Source organism: Branchiostoma lanceolatum, chromosome 10, assembly GCF_035083965.1.
Source record: "Branchiostoma lanceolatum isolate klBraLanc5 chromosome 10, klBraLanc5.hap2, whole genome shotgun sequence".
NCBI classification, from domain to species: Eukaryota; Metazoa; Chordata; class Leptocardii; order Amphioxiformes; family Branchiostomatidae; genus Branchiostoma; species Branchiostoma lanceolatum.
In genome coordinates this window covers 10,394,735-10,419,502 of record NC_089731.1, presented here as the reverse complement: position 1 = coordinate 10,419,502, position 24,768 = coordinate 10,394,735, and the positions used below count along the sequence as shown (strand labels likewise).

Below are 24,768 nucleotides of genomic sequence, written 5' to 3'. Positions count from 1 at the left end.
AGCAAGGCGATATAAAAACTCCTTGGTCTAAGGAGCAAATTATGTCAGAAAATTTGTCCTAGCATTGACTGATGAGAGGGAAATAATGATATGGCCCATTGCTATATCCTACATTTGTTATTCGTGCTGTACAGACAAACACAGACGAACTGTATGAAATGTATAATCATGTGCAATGCTTTAACCACTAGTACTTTTCCATTGCAATGACATATTTTCCGATGTCCTGGAATGTATTTACCTTAATGGAAGGACATTGATATAGATTGGGAGGGTGGTCACGCCTGTGCACACACCTGATCAGAATTGATTTTTCAGTCCTACCGCCTACTACACCATGATAAAGAGTCTCATAGCTTTACCAGATATATAGTTCCTGGACAGCCCTGTGTTAAACAGCAATTTTGTATGTATGAATGCCGGTGGAATCGATTTGGGAGTGTTGGAGGTTTTTGAGAACATCTGAAGGTATGGGCCATTCCGTTTGAAGTGTGAAGGTCAGTTCAAGTAGCCCAAGAAAATTTGTCTCCCACTCCGAATCCATTTGATTTTCTACTTGTTATTCAACCTGCATGTCAATAGAATAGCCACCTTCCTTTCCATCAATACATACAGCATTGCTAGTTCATTGTGATAAAGGAAAATACAGTAACTACATTTATTACAATGGCTTTTTGGCTGTAGGTATCATATCAATTTTCAGAACGTCTTTATTTCCCAGCCTTTAAATCAGGCCCATACCTCCTGAGACAAAGAGAATTCCGAGAGTCCCATCTGACAGTTGTTGTGAAATTCCTGGTAGTGTTGATCTAACCAGCCTGGTCTTGGCTGGCGGTTTTGGTTAGTTGGTCCAACTTCCTGGAATGCCGGTCTGTAATGACCTGGTTTTCAGGAAACTCCCCCGCCTGGAAAACTCTCCAATTAGAAGGCATAACATTCCTGGCACATGTCAGAAGGGTATTTCTATGTTTGGACCATTATTTTCCAGGTTTTTAGAAGTTTATGTGTCTCAACTCAAGTTGTATTGGATATGTTCTAAGAGTAAGAAGACCTAGTGGCCTAGCCAGTGTCAAGATAAATAGAAGAGACACCTATCAGTTATGATGAAAATTGCAGGTTCACTCTAAAGTCAGTGAGTTTGCTCCCTATTCTATAGACTATAGTTGACAAGTACAAGGTGTGGCCTGAAATTTGGGCATTCTGCCCGCTGTAAGGAATACAGCCCAATCCGAAAAGTCTTAAACAACATTCCTCTAATACACAAAGGTCCCAGTCCAGTAACCAAGCGTGTTATGTTGGGAACAAGGAATGTTAAGTGCTGATATTGAATAGTCTGATGCATTGCCTGCCAGGAAATTGCTGAAGTGATGCAGAATTCAATTTGTCTCTCCAAGTAAATATGCCACATTTGCCCCATTAATGGGAGCAGTTCTGCTGGGACATCAATTTCTAAAATTCCGTGGCTGCTATGCGTAACCAATATCTGCAGATGTGGAAAATTGGCCATTCAATTTATGTGAAGCATTTGACCCCACTTAGGTAAAAATGAAATTGCTTTCCCCACAAGTTATGCAACCACATAGAGGTATTTTCTGACATTCATGTGTTGACCTGTTGGTGACTCTCATCTGTTTTCTTGAGATTTTAATTAATATTAAATTTTCTTTACTCTTCCATTGTAGTATTTTCATGGCAAGCCATTATACATTGCTGACTTCTCCTTATATACTTCTAGCTCTTGAGTGTCTGTGTTATACTGACAGAACATTTAAATTCAGTAGTGTTTGAGATTCACATAGTTACTGGATACAATACATCTGTAAGAGATTCTGTGTATTGTTGTGTGTTGTTCCATGTTTGGTGTGAAGTGCCAGCGGACGCTTTACTTCCTGGTTTGGTGAGTGGTTGTTTGGGGTTCCCACGGAAACCGTTTGAGTGTTTAGGGATCGAATTAGAAGCGCCAAGTTGACAAAAAGACGGGTAGGAAGTTCTTGATCCAATAATCTCTGTTGCACATACTCTCACCAAATATGCACATGGTGGAATACAAAAGGACTCTGTACTGTATCAGAGCTTTGGAAGCACATAGCAGCAGCTACTGGCATGTTCTGGAGTAAAAACAGGAAATAGTTGGGAACATTTTTGGTTAGCTGGTCAGAGCAATGAACATTCATTATGATGATAGAAAATACACATGTAACTTTTAGCTGTATTAACTTAGAGAGTACTTCAGACTTGACTTTATATTGTTCTGGATCATTTTTATAATTATCAGAGCAAGAGGATACAGCACAAAGCAAGGCTTTTGGAAAAGATGGTCAAAGGTATCAAATTCAAATACTTTTAGTGTTTGTATCTTACGAAGCTTGCCTACATGTATATGTTTAGAACCTTTAAGAGCAGAGGGATATCTGCCATGGGTATTTCTTTTTCTTTGATTCAAAAGGTAAGTTAAGTATCAGAAGAGAAGTTTTCTTGAATTACCATCAAGGATAAAACCTTTCTTGTACACTTTCTGATTGTGTGTGCACTCGTATGATATGGCAGCCATTTTAAATGCTTGTCTTTATTGTTTTTCTGTCCAGGTTTGCCACCATGCAGAGTGCAAAGAGAAGAACAACAAGCACCCGTTGAACCTGTGTGACCAGTGCGACAACGGCCTACACTCTGGACAGCATTTTGACGGGCACCTCAGATTTGACCTCCCGCCACAAGGTAGGCAACCATCATTCACGGTTTTCGAATCATACCATTTATACAGTAACAACTGTTCAAGATGTGAGAAAGAAATTAAGTTTCTTTAGTTAAAAGATAGACTTTTCTTGTTTGAGTAGCCATTCAGTTGCAATGTGAAGCACAATCATAGCAATTTTACACAAGATCGTTGTTGCTGAGCACCTACAAGTTTGTAAAAGGAATTCCACACCTGTAGAGATAAACACCTCTCCATGGGAGTTCCCCATGTAAACAGGTGCGCCCAGGTGTCCTCTGCGTGGGAGGACTGAACCGACAGGTTGGTTTCCTGCAGTAGCTTCAGGTGAAACATATGACACCATTGTTTGAGTTTTGTGGTCCATTTGGGAGCGGGGAGTACCTGGCTCTTAACGCCCACATACACATCCTTACCTGGATGGCTGCAAGTCATGCCGATGGAATCAGAAGTGTGAGTTAGTCGTGACTTTGAATCACAACTTCAAGGTAGGAGACCACTGGATCCACCTACAGCCTTTTGCCAAGTTGTTCTTTATTAGTCTGTTTCTAGTTCCACTACCCTAAGGTGTGCCCCTGTGAACATGTACAATTTTGATAATGTGTGTAGTGTGCAACATTTGGCTGCGTTTAGACTCAGGTAAAATTTGTTTTTGTCTTACGAAAACAGATCATTCATGTGCTGTGTTGTCTGTAGTTCTTGATCAGAGAAATCCATTTTGTGAATGACGTTGAATCATAAGATGCTGGTACACATTTAGTTAGGAAAGCTGACTTCATTGGTTAGTGTTACCCTCCTTGTAGTTGTACAAACCATCTCTCTCGCTCTCTCACAGGTGTATTTGTACAAGTTCAGTAGATTGTTTGGTTATCCCAGAATATATTTTTACAGAACCACCCGTTCACCCACTTTTTGTCTGTGGAAGATCAATTGCTGTACGTGTACTTCCCATCTGACAACTGGAATAGCTTGGTTGAGTAAAAGGTAGAGCTTTTAGTCTCAAAGGTGTGCAGTTGAAGGGATCAAGAAGGCCTGTAAAGTGCTGTTGGATTAGGATGGGATCGGTAGTACAGACTCTCTGCATTAGGCTCTTGCGTCGTGTGGGTCCTAAATAACAGCAATAGATCACTACAAAAGTGAGTTCCCTTTCAGGTGAGAAGCTCTCAGGAAAATGCCATACAGTGGATGTGTATCAAAGTTCACACAAATAATAGGAATTGCTTGGCAAATGGGTCATATTGATTGTGACCTTGTTTCGGGAAACCCTTTCTGTCTGAATGTTAGCTGTGATAAATGTGTTTTCTAGCAGCGCTACAGGAGCTGGTTATGCTACAGGTGTTCAAAACAAGTTTTCTTTGTTCAAAACAAGTTTTCTTTGTTATTTCTTTAGCTGTCAGACGTGTGGCGTGTACTGCAATGATATTGTTTTGATGTTGTACTTATGAAGTCTAATGTGACCTTTACGACTTTCCTTTCTTTAAATATTTACATAACCTAGATGTAGATGAAGACAACAAATGATATATCAGATTGGGCCAATTTTGATAACTATCATGCCAATGGATGTTCCAAGAATGATTAACATATTGAATGAGATAGGATGTACTTGGTTCTCGGACACTGTCTGGTTTGTGCTGGTTTCCAAGAAGGTGCTGGTAGTTTTTTTGGGTAGCTACACTGTTACTTACAGCCACGGAAATGCAAATTGTTACACTCTTCTTTGTGTTCTGTGATTGATAAAGTGTCCCTTGTGACATACAGCCTCAGTCCCTGTCCTCTCCATATATGGTTTGTCTGCCCATATGTGGAGTAGGCGACCATATAAGGCATTGTGTCTGGAGATGTCACAGGTTAGGCCCTCAGGTGGGCAACCTGTTAGACAGGTTTCCGTCTCGTGCCGTTTAGAAGCAGGCCATATCTGGCGCTGTGGTAAACGGTGTTTCGCAATGTGCCGCCAGACGTCATACTAGGTGGGGCGAGCCAGCTGGGAACAGTTTTTATCGCCAGCGCGTTTAATCCGTCCGCCATGCACCTGACGTCCCAGATCGACACGGAGTGGTGTGAGCCCTGTCAGTCCAAAATCTGCCGGGTACGAAGCAGATGTAAGTAGGAGGCTCAGTCGTTGTTTATGTTGACATCAAAATGTATGGAATACTTTCCCACGCTGGGTGACACATGCTTTGTTAGTCACGTTTTGTCCCTGCGTTATCTCTTTTGTTTATTGGCATGATAGTTACGTTTTTCAAATTACAATTATCAGTCGATGGAGGTTTCTACCCCTCCATTTCATTAAGTGTTCCTTTGAGTGATCCTTGTAACTCATCCCCTTTTCAGACAGAATTTCTCTGCATTTCTATGGTACTAAACTGTATGGAATTTGTTAAGATTTGCACCCCCAAAAATGTCTTTGTAGACTTTTTAAGACTTTTCAACATACCAAGAAAGTTGTAAACATTGAAAAGATTGACATTTTTCCACCTGTTCCTATCCGTGACATGACATATATTTAGGGAGGTATTCTCAGATCTTATCAGTATAGTTGTTTCTCACCATTTGAATACATCTTTGTTTGGGCTGTTTGTATTTTACCCTCATATTGTTAAAGTACATTTGAAAAGGTGTTGTTCTGAGTATTGCTGCACAGGTGCATTTTTGTTCTCATCAAAAAGGAAGAGAAGAAAAGGATCTCTCTTGGCTAACACCAGAACAATGTCCTGTCTTCAGTTGCTATCTTCCTGTCATGGTTACTTGCACGTGTCCCGATTGTATGTAAATCCTGCATGACCTATGGACACTTAAAGGCTAAGAATGTGTTTCAAAAACACTTGCAGAAAGAGTTGATGTGCCATGCCCTTTTTACTTTTGAAGCATCAAATACATGTAGAACAAGTTTCTAGCCAAAGAGTCAGACTTTGTTTTGGTATGTGGCTTTAGCTAGAGCTATCTATGACAACCTGTTAGATTTGATATATGCAAATGTTTGCAAAGACATGTTACAAAACACTGATGTGGATGGATATTGTCTCTTCCAAGCTTTTTAGGACCAATCAAATTTTATCTTGGAAGAAAAAGTTTAGCATCATTCAGTAAGAAGGAATTAGAAGTAGAAAATTGAAGATGCTATACTTGAGGAAGAAGGAATGTTTGTATGTTTTAACTGTATACAGTTACACCTGCACCCACTGACCTATTGAATACAAAGCATCTTTTGACATACCAGGCTTTGGGACCCTTTTATCACAAACAAAGCCGACAACAGTTACAAGAAAAACAAACATGAGAATCTATTAATGATAAAATATACAGAGGAATCTTCTCAAGGCTTTGCTGGAGAACATCTGAGGAGATAGCTGATCCTCTTTCAAAGTTAAAGTTTATCTGTGACCTACTTCTACATCAAAGGATGGCTTTGTTGATTCCATGTTAGAGAAAAAGGTTTCAGACTTTGCTTCGGAGTGATTCAACCATGGATTCTAGTCTAAGACTCAACCACTAAGTACTAAAATGATATGCTAAGAATGAGCCTAAGATTTTATGAAATATTGAACAGAGCCATCAGTTGTTATATCAACGAGTGCTCTAGAAAATGATTTTGTGTCTTCTGTTTTATTTCTTAAAACATTTTTCAGGCATGATGTGATTTCTTTGTAGTGTGACAGACAATCTCACTCTGACCTTCAGTTCAAGAACACCCCGACATGTTTTTCTACTGGTTTTGAGACAAGAGCGATCAGAAATTACCTCGTTCCTTCAGCATGTATAAACACAAATAGCAGCTCTATTGTTCCCTGGGTTGTAAATGTAGAAAGGTAGGATAAATTAAGGGTATCAGCATAGACAGAAAGGGGCCGGATACCCCCGCGGGAATGACCCACCAAAGTGCAAAGGGTAATTTCTTGTCTTCTTCTCAGAAAGACGTGTTTTGAATTGCAAGCAGCAACTGGGGCCTTACCCGGTTTAAGTGTGATGTCTTGTTCTGAGAAAGTCATGTTTTGCTAGCATGTCATACTAATTATCAAATTGCTGGTACATTACCATGTCTCTGCATCTCTCTATTCTCTTGACCTGGCAAATCTCGTAAAAAAAGATTTTAAGTGTTGTTGCCCACGTCTTCTAATCACGACTTACAAAATTCTTTTATTGTGTCTTAAAACAAGAAGTAGAGAAATTTACATGTACTTTGTTAATCAGGGAAACACTTGGCAATTGCTTACATTGCAGTGGCAATTTCTTAAACTCTCCTGTATTTTCCACCCTTATTTGTAGGTACCCTGACACCCAAATAATCCTCCCAGATGTTTACTTTTGAGAACCAGTTATTAAATTGTTATGGCCATGTTATTATTACCTTCCCAGACATGATTCATGTACCATGACCTTAGGAGGGAAAGGTCATTGTTTTATGTGTCACACCTGGGAGTCTGGTATTACCTGGGTATTGTCCTCCTTGTCATTGTTTTTATGATGAGGGCTCTTGAGATAGATACATGTACTTTGTAAAAATAGAAGATGGTAATCATTGATGAGTTTAATTAACATAACAGTTATTTACTAACAATACATTTGATAGAGTTTGTGCTTTACCAATGAAGCCCCGAAAATATATACTATTCACGCTATAGATTTACTGTTATTATTCTTTGCCATCTACATGTAGTGCTAGTACAGTTTTTTTTTTTTGTTAGTTTTTTGTTTATTGAGATCTCCATTACTACATAGAAGAATGTTTGTTTTTTTGGAATTATGAAGTATTACTAGTGCTTAGAATGAAACATCTACCTAGTTGATATACAACTAGTGCCTCAGTCAGCTTTACAGCAAGCACATGCAATAAAAAGATAATAAAATTCCCTCCGTAACAGCCAACCTGAAATTTTAATAAGCAATGAATAGGGAAAAACCCATCCATAATTTATACAATGAGGACATCATGTGCTGAGAGTGTAAGTGGTTCGGCATAGATGTTGCACGATTTGGGTGAAAACAAGTCCCTTATACGTTATAAGGTCTTCAGTTTAATTCAATTTGGTGAGCACAGTCCCACCAGAAAAGCAGTTATAGTATTGATTATTTGGCACAGTATAGGCCAATGGCTCAGGAAGATATTCACATCCTAACACGGAATCTAGTGTAGCCTGAGAAAAAAATATGTACATGGCGCCTCAGGAGAGAGAAGGTAAGCGCTTAAATTGGTATTTTTATCCCAGATTCGTATCATTTGGCAGATCATTTTACAGCCAAGAGATAACTGTTAGTGGTAGTATCCATATGAATTCCATGCTTGGCAGTTATGGGGGAGGGCAATATTGGGATACTAACACAGTTTTTACATGTATTACACCATGGTTGATGCAGTTGTACCATTCCTCTATTTTGTATATCTCTCTACTGAGGTATCTAGATGTATTTGCAGAAAAGGGAAGATAAAGTCAAGAGAGATAGAGAGGAGTGCCAGTGGCTGTTTCATAACGTTATGACCTTTAATGATGGTGCCACCAGATGTGATTCACTGAGCATGATGCATGGTTTCTGCATTTATATTAGGATCTATGTAGGAAAAAGTAGGACATAAACATTGTTACGGGGTTCATACAGGAGTCAGATACTCAAGCATTTATATGCAAGACCTATGTGTGATGGTTGCAAGAAATGCAAAGGATAATTGTCTGCTAATGTTTGATGATGATGGCATGATTTCTGCATTAAATGTATGTTAACGTGTAATAGAGTGCGATAACTGTAATTCCACTATTTGTTTGACATGCTTACTCTAGGTTTTGTGATTGATGGAAACCTCCAGAAATAGTGTGATTTGTGTTAGAATGCTTTATTTTTCAGACAACCGATTCACCATACATGAAAATTCAGCCTATCAACACACAGAATTTGTGTTTGAATTTCGCATTTTGATTAGCCAGGCAGTGTGTATTACATCAGAGTTCTAAAGGCTGCAAAATTTTGATGATATCAAGGGTTTACGGTATGTGATGCGATGATACCCACCAAAGGTACTTCTTGTGGAGACATACAGCTCTCCTAGAGAACTATATATATTGTAAACACATTATTTCACATTCCATTGTTGGGGAGGTAGACAGTGTTTTTGATGGATGTGTTATTTGCTTGCAGGTACGGGATTGGCCAGAAATGTGTCTACTCGGTCCTGTCCACCAGGCGGAGTGGGGTCTGATCAAGAAGAAGAGGAACAAGACAACGAAACAGAAAGGTGAGAACCAATTAGCAATCAGAGGCTTTAAGAAATCTTCTTTATACTGTACATACTATAGTGACTTTCATAGTCTTCAGCAACATAGAGTTTTTGTACTAAATTTTATTTTTGTCATATCACAGTTGTCAAGCATTTACACTGAATCTCATTTTGAAATTTGTGATATCAAAGTTTCCACAAACGATAAGCTGAAGAAAAGCAAGACTTTAATATGGACATCTTAGGCCTTCCAGTGCTTAAACAGATTACCTGTTAGGTGTGGTATAACAAAGGAGTGGAGTGGATTTCTAGAAAGGTATTCTGCCCACCCTCCGCCACAATGGACACACCTATCTATGGATTATGACTTAAAGGATACAGTATAAAGAGAAAGGAACAGCAGCTGCATAAGCCTACTGAAGTATTGTCTTTAGATTTGTTCAGTCATGTTTACGTGGGTTTTGTTTTTGTTAAGTCATCTGTTCTTTTGAGGCTTTTCTACAAAAGAAATTGTGACATGGCTAGATTACTTAAGATACAATGTTCTCTATCCTTTGTTTGCTAGATTTGTGAAGAAACTTATCTGAATTCTCCCCAAATCCTTAACAATAGATGTGCATGCTGTCATGGCAATTTGTAAAAACTGGTGTCCATCTTTTTATTTTTTTATTAAAAAGGTTTATATTCACCATCGGGTACTTAGCTAATACATGTCATATAAAACAACTCTCCCAAGGAAAATTTTTAAGATGGCTGTACCTTTATGGAATGTGTTAATGTATGCTGCTTTTCTGTGATGTTGCTTCGTTCACTGTCTTCAATCCACCGTGAAAACAGCACCTGTTGGTAGCCATGGCAACAATATTCGGCAGTCAAACTGCATACCGCAGATGCCGAGGATTTTACGTTAGATTGCACGGATAATTGCGGCATAAGTCAAGTCATTACGTTAAAAGCATTTGGGAACAGCAAATTGATGGCCATGAACTAAAGAGTCAATAGGATGTCAGCACAGAAAATGATTTCTTTCATGCCCTTGGTCCAAACAAATTGACATAATTGATTTTCATGAAACTTCATCCATATTTGTCTTCTGGTTTGATGTATAGTATAGATTTCAAATGGCTCTAAGGGCAACTAAGTTTTATTCACACTGCAGTAAATGTGGGCAAATCTTTTTGTCTAAAGATTTAAACTCAGCTCGTGTGTGAAGGAGAAAGTGAACCTTGAATATGTCATTTGCATGATTAGATATTATGTCCTCATCATCGGGCGTGAAGTAGACAAATCATCTCATTTATCAGCCATCATGACCTTCAATGCTCTTTTCAGATTAGTTAAGATTAATAGTTCTGCCTGTAATAAAACAAATCATTGCAGGGGCTGTCAGGTGACATTTTCGGAAGATCCTTTTTGTGTAGAATTTGAACGAGAACAAAATTCTTAATGATTTTATTCTTTTATGTTGCCATACATCGTTGTGGGGAAGTCTTGAATCCTTGGATTATTTGACTTAGACCTCACTCTCCGCTTGTCAAATAATCTGTTATCTGTACATACCAAATACCAACACACACACACACACACACACACACACATAATTATAACTCGAGGGCTAATCGGAAAACAACAGCGTCGTTACAAGACCAAGGAAGGTCACACCGGGGGTCACAGCACATAAAGGGACCGGAGGAAGTACCTTCCGCACTGGCGGACATGTTCAGGGACCACCTGTCAAAACCACAAAGCCTCTTGTCTTCCATAATTGTCAAATATGTCCAATACTAGTAATAGGCGCACAGAATCATTATAATTTATGGGGATGGAGTCCCACCTTTCCTTTACTTCTAATCAGTTTGAGTTAGAAATTGCTTCATGAAGTTCATGAAACGAACACTAATGATAAAATGAAGGCTTCACATAGTGACCTAGAATTGTACACAAAAGAGAAGAGATAATCGCCGGAATTTGAAGTGTTCGTAATTATGGTCTACATTGTATACCCAGTACTAGGCATGTCTAAACTTGATGTAGTAATAGTAGGTGCAGTATAGGTGTGGCTACAACTCATTAAGCATGATCTAAACTTTTTCACAAATTAAGGAGTAGACTTTTTTTACTTTCCCACCTTTCCGGTAGAATATTGGCAGATTGGGAAGGGACCACATTACAGCAATGTTGGATATTTCTGGACTTGACTGTTGCTGGGTTTTTTTGCTGAAAATCTATTTACCTGAGGGAATACTGTCATTAATGCTGTGTGGTCACCCATGCACAATGACCGTTCACAAAGATCTAATTGTTGGACAAAGAGGAACAATGTTAAGTGTCTTGCTTTCGGCACATTTGGTGACATACCTTACATACTTCACATAATGTTTCTTTGAGACTTTCCAAAATGCACCACAAGACAGGCTCTCTATCCTTTAATCTCTCTTCAAACCCCAGACTGTTTTACATACAGGGTGGTTTACTGTAATTATTCTACTTTTAGACCCACCTAAACCTAGCCTGAAGACAAATTGTTACAACAAACCGTTGATCAGAAAGTTGCATTGTGTAAGAAGGACATTCACTGCTGTGTAGCTTGTGAAGTGCATGTTCCATTGGGAAGAGGAAAAAAATCACTTCCAGCATTCTCAATTTCAAACATAGCATAAGATCTGAGTGCTGAAGATTCCTACTAGCGAGGTGTCGCCAAAAACATTTACCCCTCCCACCAATATATCTGGATTTGCATAATTACATGCCGAGCAACTGGGTAATTAGAATACCTACTGATGCCACCCAATGTACACAAGATGTTTCAATTTGTGTCTGGACATAATGGTAAGATAGATTCAACTGTTGTTTCCAACTGTATCATTTTAGTCTTTCAGAAATGTGGTGCAAGTACTTGCAATTGGGTAGATTTGTTGGCTGTGTCTGTTTGGCAAAAACAGGATAGTTGAAAATCTGGTTGCCATGTTATATAAAACAGTACGAGAGTGTGGCTTATTTTTACCCTTCATTTGCAAGACAGGAGGTTTTGGTGATTAGAACCCAAGACATTTTAAAAAGTACTAAAGATGACTTGTCAGGAGTCTGTGATTAGTTACACTGTACAGAGGCTCAGCCTTATATTCAGACAAGTTGTGATTAGCCCCAAAACAGGTGGGGGGAACATGTCCTGTGGCTATCCACAACAAACCACTAATGACAGTGGTTGCTCTGATAGTATCCATTGTTCCACACTTTGATTGCATCCTCAGGCATTGTTTACTTTCAGATTTTTTCCCTCAGTCAGCTTTTTCCAACAGTTGCTTGAGTTTTTACGTTTTCAAATAGGAATAGTGTGTTTTGTAGTTACCTGCAAGACAATGAAAGGTGTGTGCAAATGTGGAATGTCAACTGCCCAGTGTACACGTGTGGTTTTTCAAGTGACAATGTTTATTGTTGTATTTTTACAGAACAACCTCGTCATATGGACCACAGAAAGACTTCAAACTCAGTAAAAAGAAGACAGCCAGAAGACATCACACTGATGTAAGTACATTATAGATGTAAACACCAAAATTCCAGTGTCCATTGTCCATACTAACACTGTAGTCTTGATATTCCTTAACTTAGAAACAATCTGTATGTGTTGTAGAGAGTTACATTTCTAATATCTATCTTTATCATTTGAGCATTGATTCAATAAATCATTTGCTATCATTTGTTCTGTCAGAAATGAAATTATTTTCTGATATTTCTCACCTTACTACATCCTGTGTAAATTCTGACGTAAGTTGACGTCAACTGCACAATGTTTTGATTCGTATCGACGATGCAGGATCTTTGATCTTTGAAGTAGATCCCAAGTAATGCATAATTGCTTATGCGTACTATTTAGGTCATTTGTTTTGACATCAGGAATAGCCTTGATCATTATGATGGTCGTCTTATATACATGTAAGAAGCTTTTTCACTAGTTTTGTTACTAGATTTTTTTATTATACCATCCCAATGATATTACCAAATACTGCATGGATACAACTACTTTTACTACCAATGCTGGCAATAGACTCCTCCTTTGGAGCAGTCCTTAACAGTTCAAAGAAACGGATATGCCTAGAGAGCAAAATCTAATGGCTTCAATTTGGGCCAACAGATAAACAGATTGCCTCTTAAGTAATAATGACAGCAAAACAACATGGCAACTTACGTCATGTAGCTCACTCCTCCGCAACTCAACATCACAGGGATACAGGGCATGGGACATCTTACTATCATAACTAGATTCACTGCTGTACTGTAAACAAGGTGTTGATGTGCAGTGCATGTGGCACTTGTAAAGATAGAGACATTGTGCACTTAGATAATCTACCTTGATGGATCCAAAGGTTCTGTCATCACTGGTACCTTACATCTTACACAATCTAATATTATTTCTGATTAGGAACTGGACTCCTTGGTTATGATACTTCCCCTGACAGTTGCTTTAACATCTCGGCATATTTCGCATGTTAGATTTTCTTCTTTACAAATCCAAATGTTCTTTTTGCAGGATCCTAGCCGAGAATTCTTTACTGTGAAATTCGACATTGCAGACTACGAAACAGAAATCGTTCCAGCAGTAAAAGGAAAAACCCTAAGGTAAGAAAGAGTCCACTGCAATTGTTGTTGTAATGAAGCTACATGTATGTCTGTTCTTTCATGTAATGAACATTTGAGTCTTGCACTATTGCATGAGTACCTAGTCCTTGCTATAGCACAACATTTTTACATCATATATCACTAAGAATCACTAAGAACTGTCAAAGTGTGAAAATAGAGTCAAAGATTCCTCAACTCAGTCAAAGGACTTATTTGCCTCTTTATACTTCCTGACTTATAACACGACTGCTTTGATTTTACAGGGACGCGCTTGCAGGTATGATGGACAGACGGGGCCTCACCATTGATCATGTCAACATCTACCTGGACCAGTCCAGCACCCCCCTCCCCCTGCACTTTGAGACGTATCCACTAGGGGGACACAGTCTTCATGTTAAAGGTTAGGAGCACCCACTTGAACTACAAGTCTTTGATGGGGGGGGAGAATATAATTCACCTATTTGATGTCCAAAAAAATCTTTGGGGCAACGATATAATCATCCACATTGGATTTTGTAAATGTAATTACAGATGGAATAGCACTCTAGTCTATTGCATGTGAAAGCTCGTGAGACATATTCTTATAAAAAATAAGAAAATAAAGAGGAAGAAAAGCTGAATGTTGTTTCATGTTTTGTAGGAAAAGAGCCCTTGAAGGACTCGGACACAGGCTTGACGAAGACAGGACTTCACAGTGCCAAGGGTAACGTCATGACGGCAAAACTCAAGACTCTCAGCCAATCAAAAGAAGACCCAACTGGCAGCAGAAGATCATCTGGGGTAAGTCTTCTGATAAAAAACAATAGAAAACAAATCTATGGTCATAGTGTGTCAGGTGGAGGGTTACACTTTTTGATTTTCGACATGTCCTTTTCCACACAAAGTTACTTCAAGCTTCTACACACCAATCAGATCAAAGATGATGGTCTTGTACCGGCACAGCCCCTTCCCTTATTTAATGTCTGATCCTGTCCTGCACAATGATTACAACTGCCTGCTGCACCCACACCCTCACTCAGGCATACCGGCGGGCTTTCCCCAAGGCCATCCCTCGTCGGCGCACCATTTCTACCAGCTCCATGTTCTACAGCGATCGTCAGGCTGAGACCTGGGCACGTCACCAAATGAACCAAAACAACAAACCGGCCGAGGCGTTTGTCCGCCAACCCCCTGTTAACGGTACTGTCAGTGGCGTTTTCCCCCTGTATGAGGGAGGAAGCCTGACGTTTGTAAAGGCAAGTACCGCTCTAGCACTGTCAACACGTCAAGACGGTGAAGGGTGGTGGCAGACTGATGACTACTTCGCATGCGGCGTACAATTCTTAACCTCCCCCTCCCCTCCTAAAAAAGTAAAAGGTTCCTTTTCCTGTGCTCAAGGTTTTAACCATTAATTACTAACGGGTGATCAATTTACGGTGGACCTTATGTAACTCTCTTTTTTTTCAATTTTTTTCTTACCAATTCCCAGCAGGTGTCCTCATATTGATATTAAACATAATACGTGTCATATTATCCAATCAAGATTCACTATTTTGCCAAAACATTATTGTCCACCTAATACATTCAAGACCTTGAATCATGCTTAAAGCCAACACTAAACTGTGAGCCAAGATTTTAAATGTTTCTGGTATGAAAAATTGTTCCACCTTATCACGGCCATAATTATAAAATCTGTTATCACGCTTTATTACACATAGATACACTCTGGGTTATCAGCTCCTATTTAGTTGTCCCATGAAACAGGTTATTACTTCATGTTTACCTTTGTAATTCAAATGTCCCCGAAAACCCTAAGGGAGCCCCTGGAGCCTGAGTGTCTGTAGTTATGAAGTGGTGGCTAAATTGGACTCATGTACTTATGAGATATTGTTTTTTGCAGCAGCTGGTATATTAATCTCTTCATGGCTTCTCCTACACATTCAATACAAATCAGGTTATACATTTGTATGCCTTCTTTTAACCAGTTGATGTGTGAAATTATCACACCCCTCAAGATGGTACAGTCCTCACTTTAGGTCATTGGCCCAGGTGTCTCTCAGACAAAATTGCACCACAACATGTAAACCATGGTTATAATGTAGCTATAGACAAACCCTTCGGCAAAAACCTGCTCGACAACATTCTCATCATCAGCTGACCCAGTGGGCTAGCTCATTTCTCTTGCAGGTGAAACGAAAACAATACTGTTTACAAAATTTTCTGCACATCAAAATCAGTTATGAGTAAAAAAAGAATTGATCAGAAGGCAATATCAGCATTTGTTGTGGTCGGTTAACAAAGGAAATGTAGGCTCTCAGTTGATATTCAACATTATTTCTACTGCAGAACTCCCCCTTCTTGTAGAATGAAATGGTCTAACTGACTATGCTGTAATTGGTACACAAAGGATTCTTGACATAAGATAGTGTTAAAGTTTACTGACCCGTCCCAATTCTTTCTCAGTTATGGGTATGTCATATCTAAGGTTCTTCACATACTAACTGCTGTTTATATTTTCTCCCTTTTGTCAGGGTGGCCAACAGTTGGGGCTGGTTTGTTGAATGTTTTTGTTGGATAATGAAGTTTAATTGTATGTGTTTTGATTATTACAGAGCCAGAGAAGTAGGAAGAACATCATGTCCATTCTGGGGCCGTCCCAAGACACAGGGCCGCTGAGTCCTCGGGAGGGCTCCGACCGCAGCAGAACAGGGGGCAGGTTTAACGTTAGCGCACTCTTCAACCAAGGAGCGCCTGTTGCAAATGTAAGTTTAAACCAGGTTTCTCAAAAATCAACTTCTCCATATTGAAAGTTAAACTAAATTAATAGAATAATGGTTAATAGCATGGTTATCATGCTCTATATAGGATCAGATAACTGTTTGGTAGCTTCAGTGTTTTAGAAAAAGAATTACAAGCCCAACTCAAAATGTGTTTGTTTTTTATGTATTCCTGTTGTTGTAAGCCAGGAACCAGGATGTATGTAATGATAGAATATACTCTCAACACTCTGGATTGTGTCCTCATGCATCTTAATCAGAGCTCCAGTTGGTACATTTTTTTAGTAGTAAGTATTTGCAGTTTGACCATTTGTACCCCACACCAGTGTTTATTAGTGGTATATTTATTTTAACTAACTTATGATATATTCTATGTGTGGCGAATCTAGCGATTAAGCTAAAAAGTTATGTGTGCATGAAGAAGAAAGAGAAAAGGCTGCTAAAAGTACATATCTACACGTACCGTCGTCAAAGAATGTTTTTCTCATTAACATTCTGTTTGACAAATTTCACAGTGGGTTGCTCCACACAACAAAAGGTACAGATCGAAAATATACCGATTTCCAGATGTTTGGAAATTCTTTTTGCGATCTGACTGGCACACTGAATTAAGCAATGGCACCAGTTGCATGGCAAATTGAAATGTTAAAGTCACCAGAAAAGTAGTGTTCGTAAAAAGAGTTGTCTCGTAATATGTAATTAATAGGGACAACAAAGACAGGTTGTAACAAGAAAAAGCACCTGTTACAAGTATACCCGACATGTACTTTTGTTAAGCACCAGTGGCAGCCAGGTGCCAAAAGCAGTCAATGTAGCCTATGCAAACAAAATCGACAAGTAGAGAGCATTTAACAAAAGATCAGCACACATTGGCAGGTGGAGTGATCAAACTGAGCTCGATCATGGGGACATTGGGTCAAATGACTCAGTAGCCTGGTTACAACAAGCAGGCAGTAGCTAGCCAAGCCCTCTAAAAAGGTCCTTTCAGGGACCCACAACAGATAGGGTACAAGTAACAATAGCAATAGCGGAGGTGCTTTGTTTTGAGCACTCTTGTCCAAGTTACACTTTGGCATGATACACGTCCTCTTGGATCCGGTAGCTCTAGCTGTACCATTTAGCAAGTCTAGTTTAACAACTGCATTTGGGGGTATGAGACAGTGTCATTAGTCTTCACAATGGACAAGGTAGGCACTCTAAAACATGTTAGTTCAGTGCTCTAGTAAGCGTTAGTTTTTATCCTCCAAGTTTGTGAATGTAATCTAGGCATAGCCCCATTTTATACAACTAATGTTTTAGGAGAAACTAAGCTGGAGATTTGATGTGCTGTTTTATCTTGAAAGTTATTCTATCGGTTATGTTTACGCTTCAAGATAAGGGTTGTCAACTAAGGTTATCAGGCACACATATAGCATTCTTCTTGTACCTTAGCTACAGTCCTGTAAGTAAGTCTCGAAATCTAGTTTAAAAAGTCATATTCGAGGCATAGCTGCTTATATATATGCTGACAATTTTTCTATTCGGAAAGATAATGATTCTAAACGTCTGACTGTTTCTCCAACTAGGAGAAAAGCGAGATGTTGGCGGACAAGTTGAACATGTACGCAGTGTACGGACTGCCCAAGCTGCCCTCCCTCATCTGGTTCTACAACAGGGACGAGGATGAGTCCATCTATGACCTGGTAAGTTTGACAAGCCTAACATGTTGCAGTTTGCCCCAAAAGAGCAGTTGTGTTGAAGACATACATTTACCAATGATAACTCTGTCAATTATGTCTGTGTAACCAACTTAGCTTGTCGTAACTGTTACCTTGCACAACTAAGCTGTAAATATTGAATGTCAGATGACAATGCAATGTTTGTCACAATTTGAAGCTTCAAATTATTGATTTGAATTGAACGATTTGTTTTTGTTGATACAGGAGGCATCGTGGTCAGAGATAGTTGACGACAAAAGTAACATGACTAAGAAACAGATGGCACAACAAGAGGCCCTGTGGGAGCTCGTCTCAACTGAAGTGTCGTACATCAAGGGCATCAGAGTAGTCGTCGATGTAAGCACCCATTCTATTGGCTGAATTACGTGCACTCTAAATTATCAAGTACTGTAGCATGTGGCAGTGAAGTGATTTACAATTGAACTTTTAGATCTTTGGTTTTGACATTTTTTGGGTAGAGATAGTTTGTAACATTTTTGGAGTTTGCACACTGTGTTATGCTTTAAGTGAAGTTTTATGTCATCATGGAATATCGCATTGACATTGTGTTGTTTCTCCCTTCTACAGTTGTTCATGTGTTGTCTGATCAACCTTCAGAATGAAGCAATTCTATGTGAGGTGAGATATGTCCCCAGTTATTTCATTTACCTCAAAAACTGAAACGGTTGTAAACTTTGTTCTTGTCAAGCAATTACTTGTTTAATTTCTTTCAGTGAAATATAATCTGTTATTTCATTTATATATTTATTCATACAGGGAAAAATATGCTCAGGCACCAAGCCTGTTTTCCAGGTATCCTTGATATTAAAATCTAAAAACACCACTAGCACTAAGTGTTAATTTTATGTTTGTATTTTCAGATTGACACAGAGAAGCTGTTCAGTAACATCCAGGAGGTGGAACAGTGCAACAGTGCGTTCTGGCAGGACCACATGTGTCACGTGGTCACCAAAGCACGGCAGAGACGGGAACCACTCAAACCCTCCGACATGGAGGAGGGCTTCCTCGAGGTAATGCGGCCATTGAAAACATTGCTTATAAAGAACTCTTGATGACTGTGTTATCAAATGAATGTTAATCTTCTTACTGCAGAGACTTTCAAATGATTCCAGTATCAACAACTATAGAAAGTTTTTATCTGTATCTTTTGGATTTCCTGTTTGATTTCAAATGCTTGTCAACATAGTGAATGATCTGTATCTTTACCCTAGTTTGAGGAGATGTTCCAGCCTTACGTGAAGTACTGTATGGAGGAGGAAGCTTGTGTGGCATACATGAAGGAGAAGTTTCGGGAGAACGACCTCTTCAAGCAGTATGTGGAGGTATGTTTATTTTACGCCTTTGCCTTGAGCATGTATTGTATTGAGATTGATAAGGATATAAAACAATACCAGAAGTAGTTTCAATCTGTAAGTGAAGTATAGTCTTCGGTTAATTGAGTTTTTGTGTTCTTCCTCCAGTGGGGAGAGAACCAGAAGCAGTGTCAGAGACTGAAGCTTGGAGACCTGCTGGTGAAGCCCATGCAGAGAATCACCAAGTACACGCTGCTCCTCAAGGCCATTCTCAAGAAGACAGAGGAGCCCAGTGAACAGGAGAGTCTGGTCAGAATGGTAAGGGATTCTTTTCACAGCTGCTTCTGCCTCTTTTGGCTTTGTGATGAGTTTGCTGGGTTTTCAATGATTGTATTGACTGTCCCTGTGGTGTAGTGGTCTGCGCTTCTGTTACTAGCCACATCTGGTTCAAATTACTTGGACCAGAAGGACCGGGGTTCAAGCCCCGGGTAGGACACCTATGGAAAAGAGGCACATTGAGTCATACCAAAGACTTTACAAAAATGGTACATACTTGTAAAACGGTATGGAAGTTAAACACACTCAACTGCAAGTGGACTAGCCCCGTGCTGCAGTGATTGCACCACAGTGTGGCCTAGGGCTATGAAACGGAGATGGGCACCGCCCTATACAACTTATGGTGTGGGAGGATTTTAACTAACTAACTCTTGCTGTGTTCTTTTTAGTTAAAATCGATCCTTCTCCTTTTTCCTACAGATTGACAAAGTGGAAACATTTGTGACTAAAGTCAACACCACCTTGCGGCAGAGACATGAACAGCAGCGGCTGGCTAACATCATCGCACGGATCGAGTCCTACGATGCAGTGGAGCCCGGAAGTGATGAAGTGGACAGGCTTCTGGGACAGGTATGTATTTGTATATGAATGGATCTTATTTTTGTTACGCGTGCATGTCATACAAAATATCCTTATCTTGCAAGATCATTGTGATTTTGATAGACAGAGCTAACAAGTCCGAATCTGTTGTTTCAGTACTGCCAGATCGACCTGACTGCTCCCATGCCTGGTGCCAGTATGAAGGACAAGAGGTACTTGTTGTTCGAGGGGGGGATGAAGCTGAAGGATGGGAAGGACAGTAAGGTGGACGTGTACGGCTTCCTCTTCACCGACATGCTGCTCATCACAAAGCCAATCAAGCGAGGAAGCGAGAAGTTCAAAGTCATCAAACAACCCATGGTCATGGACCGTATAGTGTTGAGAGAACTGAAGGACCCGGGGAGCTTCTTGCTGGTGTATCTGAATGAGTATAACCTGGCGACAGCTGCGTACATGATGCAGGCTGGGACCCCGGGCCAGGGGAAGTCTTGGATCGAGGCGATCAGGAACGCACGCAAGAGCTACGAGACTCTGTGCCTCCGTACCAAGTGTGCACGTACAGACACTATGACCTTAGTCACCAGCACTGAGGAGGAGAATGTGTACAACGTTGAGTCTGATTCCGACGAGTTCGATTTCCAGCTCATACCCGAGTCGCCCCCGTCAAAGGCTAAAAGGAATAGCCTTACACCCAACGCAGAAGTCACGAACCCAAGTGTGGTGGTGACAGCTACAGATGTAGATATCCCAGACTCTGACATGGGGGAGGCCGAAGTGACGCGCCCTCAGGATCTGCCCATGGACACTCACCAAGAGCTTCCCTCAATACCGTCTCCAACATCCCCAGTTCGCAGACGACCACCTGTATCAAAAAAGCCTAGCCTTTCGCCCAGGAGTAGTGTTCCGAGTATCCAGGAGTGCGATGCCCAGATGGTGTACCCTTCAGCAGAGATGAAGCTACACCTGAGAGGGTCAGAGGTGTTGCCGAACACATGTACACCACCAAATTTCACAAAGGAGCTGAGATCCGGTACGGACACTATAGGTAGGTCTGCCACGACTGCGGGACGTCGATCGCTTCCCGCTGCACAGTTCTTCCCAGACGAAGCTACAAACCAAACCGAGGCTATGCAGTACATACAGCAAAGTGCAAACCTTTCCGAACTGAAAACGTACACGACCATCGGGACGATACGACAGGTGCAGGGGCGAAGCAGCTCCGTCCGGTACACGGAGGAAGAGAGGGCAGACGTCCAGGTGGACGTGAGACGCAGCAGCAGCGACTCCAGAATGGACGCACGAACCAGAATCAAGGACAAGTCCAAATCTACGTCCGATCTCAGCCATACATTAGAGAGTGCGGAGGAAGAGTATGTGGACAACAATGCCAACATGCACTCAGACTCACATATAAAGGCTTCTCAAACAATGAGTGACTTGAAGGACGGGATTGCGTCGGTACCCGCACCTGTGGCGCCGGCAAGAACCAGACGGAAGTTGTCGAGGGAGGAACTGGCACGCATCAGAAGATCTCTCATCATGAGCACTACAGTCACAGCATCGTGAGTAACTGGATACTGTTCTTGCTTTCTAAATGTCTGTGGTTTTTTTTAAGTTTAGTAGATGCAGCTACAGATTAGCAATGACTGCACATCCCACTCTTGCCACACTGTTGGTTTGCATGTCTTTTTAAAGAAAAATCTCATTGGTTAATGTTGAGAGTTGTCACAAAAGTAATAAAAGGCCACAATTTTGGTGTGTATAACCTAATACTACCTTATATAGCTCCTCCTCATTTTACAAGGGATTGCACAAGCAGTTTGAACGATCCATGCCTGAAGTTTATATGCTGTCAGCTTATTCTCCTACATATGTTAACAACTTTGTTCTTCCTCTCCACAGACAAGTTTGAAGTTCTGTTGCACGTCCTCTTCATCGACGTACATGAAATGCAGCACTACAGAGAGGACATATCCATGTTTACTACACCATGAGGTGGCCAAATGCAGTTCAAATATCACACTTTCTTGGACAGAGGTGGCACAACAAGGGAAATGCAGTACCAGAATAAGGCTTGTTATTCAAGATACTATTAGAATATTGCTACAAAAATCAACAAATGTACAAAACATTTTTATTTCCGCAATGTTTTTCATTTTTTGTTTTTATTTGTTTTTCTGTAAAAATGAAGTACAAAACAATTCAAGGCAGTACAAAAGTAACATCAGTACTAATGTAGCACCCAAGCCTGAGAGGGTCAACTTTGCTTTATTCACTGCATATTTCCAAAGATGTAGACAACACCTTAACGGAGTAGATAGGGTGACACTGTAGATGCTGTACAAGCATATGTATACTGTTAGGGTGGCTTTGCGCATTCTTTCTACATATCTATCAGTCATGGAAGAGACTTTTTATGTCCATGGGGAAAGCTTGATAAGCTATTACAGTGTAACAGAACAAACACATTGTTAGCATTTCAAGTACTGTAGGAGTATCAACAAGAGCTAGTATAGATCCTGCTCGCTAACTTCTCTATTGTCCTTAGTGTTTTCCTTTTTTAGTTCGTATATACATATTCTTATGCTTTGAGATGAATTTATCCAAGTAATAATTGTTGCTTGAAGTGGCTGGGACCAGGTTTTTCTAAATATGGCTGGGTGTTAATGTTCCATTGTTGCAGTTAGAGAAAAGGGTTTCCACACAACCATGGGTCTCTGTCTTGGTGATGGTCCAACTGACATTACCTGCTTTAGTAGAATGTGCACGAAAATCCATTTTCATGTACAGCTGTGTGTCGAAATGGCTACTGTCTCATATACACTTCCAGAGGAAAAGTTGTGTCCTAATAGTGGGATAGACAGTGAAACAGAGAATGTCTATGTGTTGTCAACCTTTACTGTTGTGTGCTGTTGAATATTGTGGTGCTACAAATGTTTGTGTTTCAGACAGTATAGTCTTTACAGTTAGTTGTGTACGTTACATCGTTCAGTGGTCAACATCAAACGGGAAGGTTCGAATACTGATGATGGAAAATAGCCACAATATTGTGAAGACACATCAGGAAAATCAGACAAACTTCTGTAAAGAAAAAAGAGTATTCATGACTTTTGACTTTTGAAAGTTTTCATTGCTGTAAATATGTATATGAAACGTCTGTATAAAGTGGAGGCTACGTAATATAATATGAGGTGGCGGAAAACATATTACTCTGATTATATGAGAACGATTTAATTTATTGAAGTTTCTTACACAACGCATTTTGGAACTGGCTTTTAACCGTTGAATATTGAACATTGTGTGTTTCTCTGTTGTCTTAAATCAAGATTTGGTGTCGGTCTTGAGTATGGTTGCGACTAGATGTTCTCAAGGAAATTTGAATAACAGTTTGACGTTGTACAATGTGGAACTTCTATTATACCTTGAGCACCCATGACATTAATGCACCCTATAGGAACAATTAACTGTACCAAAATTACAAATTTCTGTATAATGAATAAACACTGAGTGATGAACACAGTCATTTTCATAATTGAGATTAGATTTCCAAACTTTCGGCTATCAGGCCAGAGTTTGTGAAGTATACAATGACACAAATTCCCATTTTCAGTGTAAAAACCATTTAGTCTAAGCTACTGTTAAAACATGTAACATTTCCCTCGGAAGAAAACAGTTAAGTCTACAGTCATGCTGTAGCTGTTTACTTTGTACTATTTTTCTTAACGTGTACATTGGGACACAGAATGACAGAAAAAAAAATGAAAATGTATATTGTGCTACTTCTTTATCTTGGTGGTTAAGTCTTGTTCAGATATGAAAAGAACAAAACATGTACATATATTGTATAACTTTATTACAAGGTCTGGGACCATACATATATATATATTGTGTTGTCTGTTGCATTTTGTTTTGGAGTATGATAATATGAACAGAGTACCTTATTTTATTCTTTCATTGTACCTGTTTTTCGCATGTCTTGGCACTGTATTTTGTATGGTGTGGCGTATTTGGGAGTTGAACATTTATTTGCACTTGATGAATTCCAAGCAGAAATTTAAGTCTCTTCCATGGAAGAAATCAAGGTCTTCAAAATAATGATGACGCAATGATTTCGAAGTTATTTCTCTGGCAAGCAGTAAGGAAAGATTCCATGCAGCAATTGTGATTCAAACAGTGTTGACTTCCCAATGAAAAGGCACTGCATCAGTTGTATGAACATCAGATGTGACCAAATTCATTCCATGATATGACATGTGTATATATAGCTGTACTTCAAGGATTGAGACATAATGAAAGGAACTGTGGAATACTAAATCAGCAATGCTGTAAGTTGAGAATTTAATAAAAAGTGTGGTTTAACAATTGGACACAGTGTGTGAGTGGTTCTGTTTTCATTATGAAAGGGATGCTAGGGTACCATTACTCAATAAGTCTTGGCTGGAAACATCAAGTCGCAAGATGCACAACAAACTACCGCAAGTCTTTGTATAAACAGTTAAACGAGTACCTATTCTTTAGCAGGACATCAGGACCTCATACTTATTCAATCCGACTCAGTTTGAATCAATCCTTGCATGCGATTGTCGAATAT

At 39.8% G+C, this 24,768-nt stretch overlaps 2 protein-coding genes across 2 annotated transcripts in view; both read left to right on the top strand.

The window, feature by feature from the left end:
* Nucleotides 1-21,128, top strand: part of LOC136443926 (pleckstrin homology domain-containing family G member 5-like) — a gene marked incomplete at its 3' end in the record, with an annotated part of 56,197 nt that extends 35,069 nt beyond the window's left edge. The window contains exons 4-19 of the mRNA XM_066441302.1: nt 2,586-2,715; nt 8,840-8,936; nt 12,368-12,443; nt 13,447-13,535; nt 13,799-13,935; nt 14,176-14,315; nt 14,555-14,770; nt 16,127-16,276; nt 17,857-17,973; nt 18,214-18,345; nt 18,577-18,627; nt 18,870-19,019; nt 19,221-19,331; nt 19,470-19,619; nt 20,058-20,207; nt 20,334-21,128. Of these exons, the coding sequence (XP_066297399.1) occupies nt 2,586-2,715; nt 8,840-8,936; nt 12,368-12,443; nt 13,447-13,535; nt 13,799-13,935; nt 14,176-14,315; nt 14,555-14,770; nt 16,127-16,276; nt 17,857-17,973; nt 18,214-18,345; nt 18,577-18,627; nt 18,870-19,019; nt 19,221-19,331; nt 19,470-19,619; nt 20,058-20,207; nt 20,334-21,128 (2,691 nt within the window). The remainder of the gene's footprint in view (nt 1-2,585; nt 2,716-8,839; nt 8,937-12,367; nt 12,444-13,446; nt 13,536-13,798; nt 13,936-14,175; nt 14,316-14,554; nt 14,771-16,126; nt 16,277-17,856; nt 17,974-18,213; nt 18,346-18,576; nt 18,628-18,869; nt 19,020-19,220; nt 19,332-19,469; nt 19,620-20,057; nt 20,208-20,333) is intronic.
* LOC136444113 (uncharacterized) lies at nt 21,125-24,544 on the top strand. The gene is made up of 2 exons (XM_066441614.1): nt 21,125-21,739; nt 22,080-24,544. Exons 1-2 carry the CDS (start codon nt 21,129-21,131, stop codon nt 22,087-22,089), a joined length of 621 nt encoding a protein of 206 aa, XP_066297711.1. The 5' UTR covers nt 21,125-21,128; the 3' UTR covers nt 22,090-24,544.
* Nucleotides 24,545-24,768: the final 224 nt, after the last annotated feature.

Bases quoted from the DNA above. Each gene is read 5' to 3' on its own strand.
- LOC136444113 (XM_066441614.1), top strand. From the start codon at position 21,129: ATGAAGCTACACCTGAGAGGGTCAGAGGTGTTGCCGAACACATGTACA.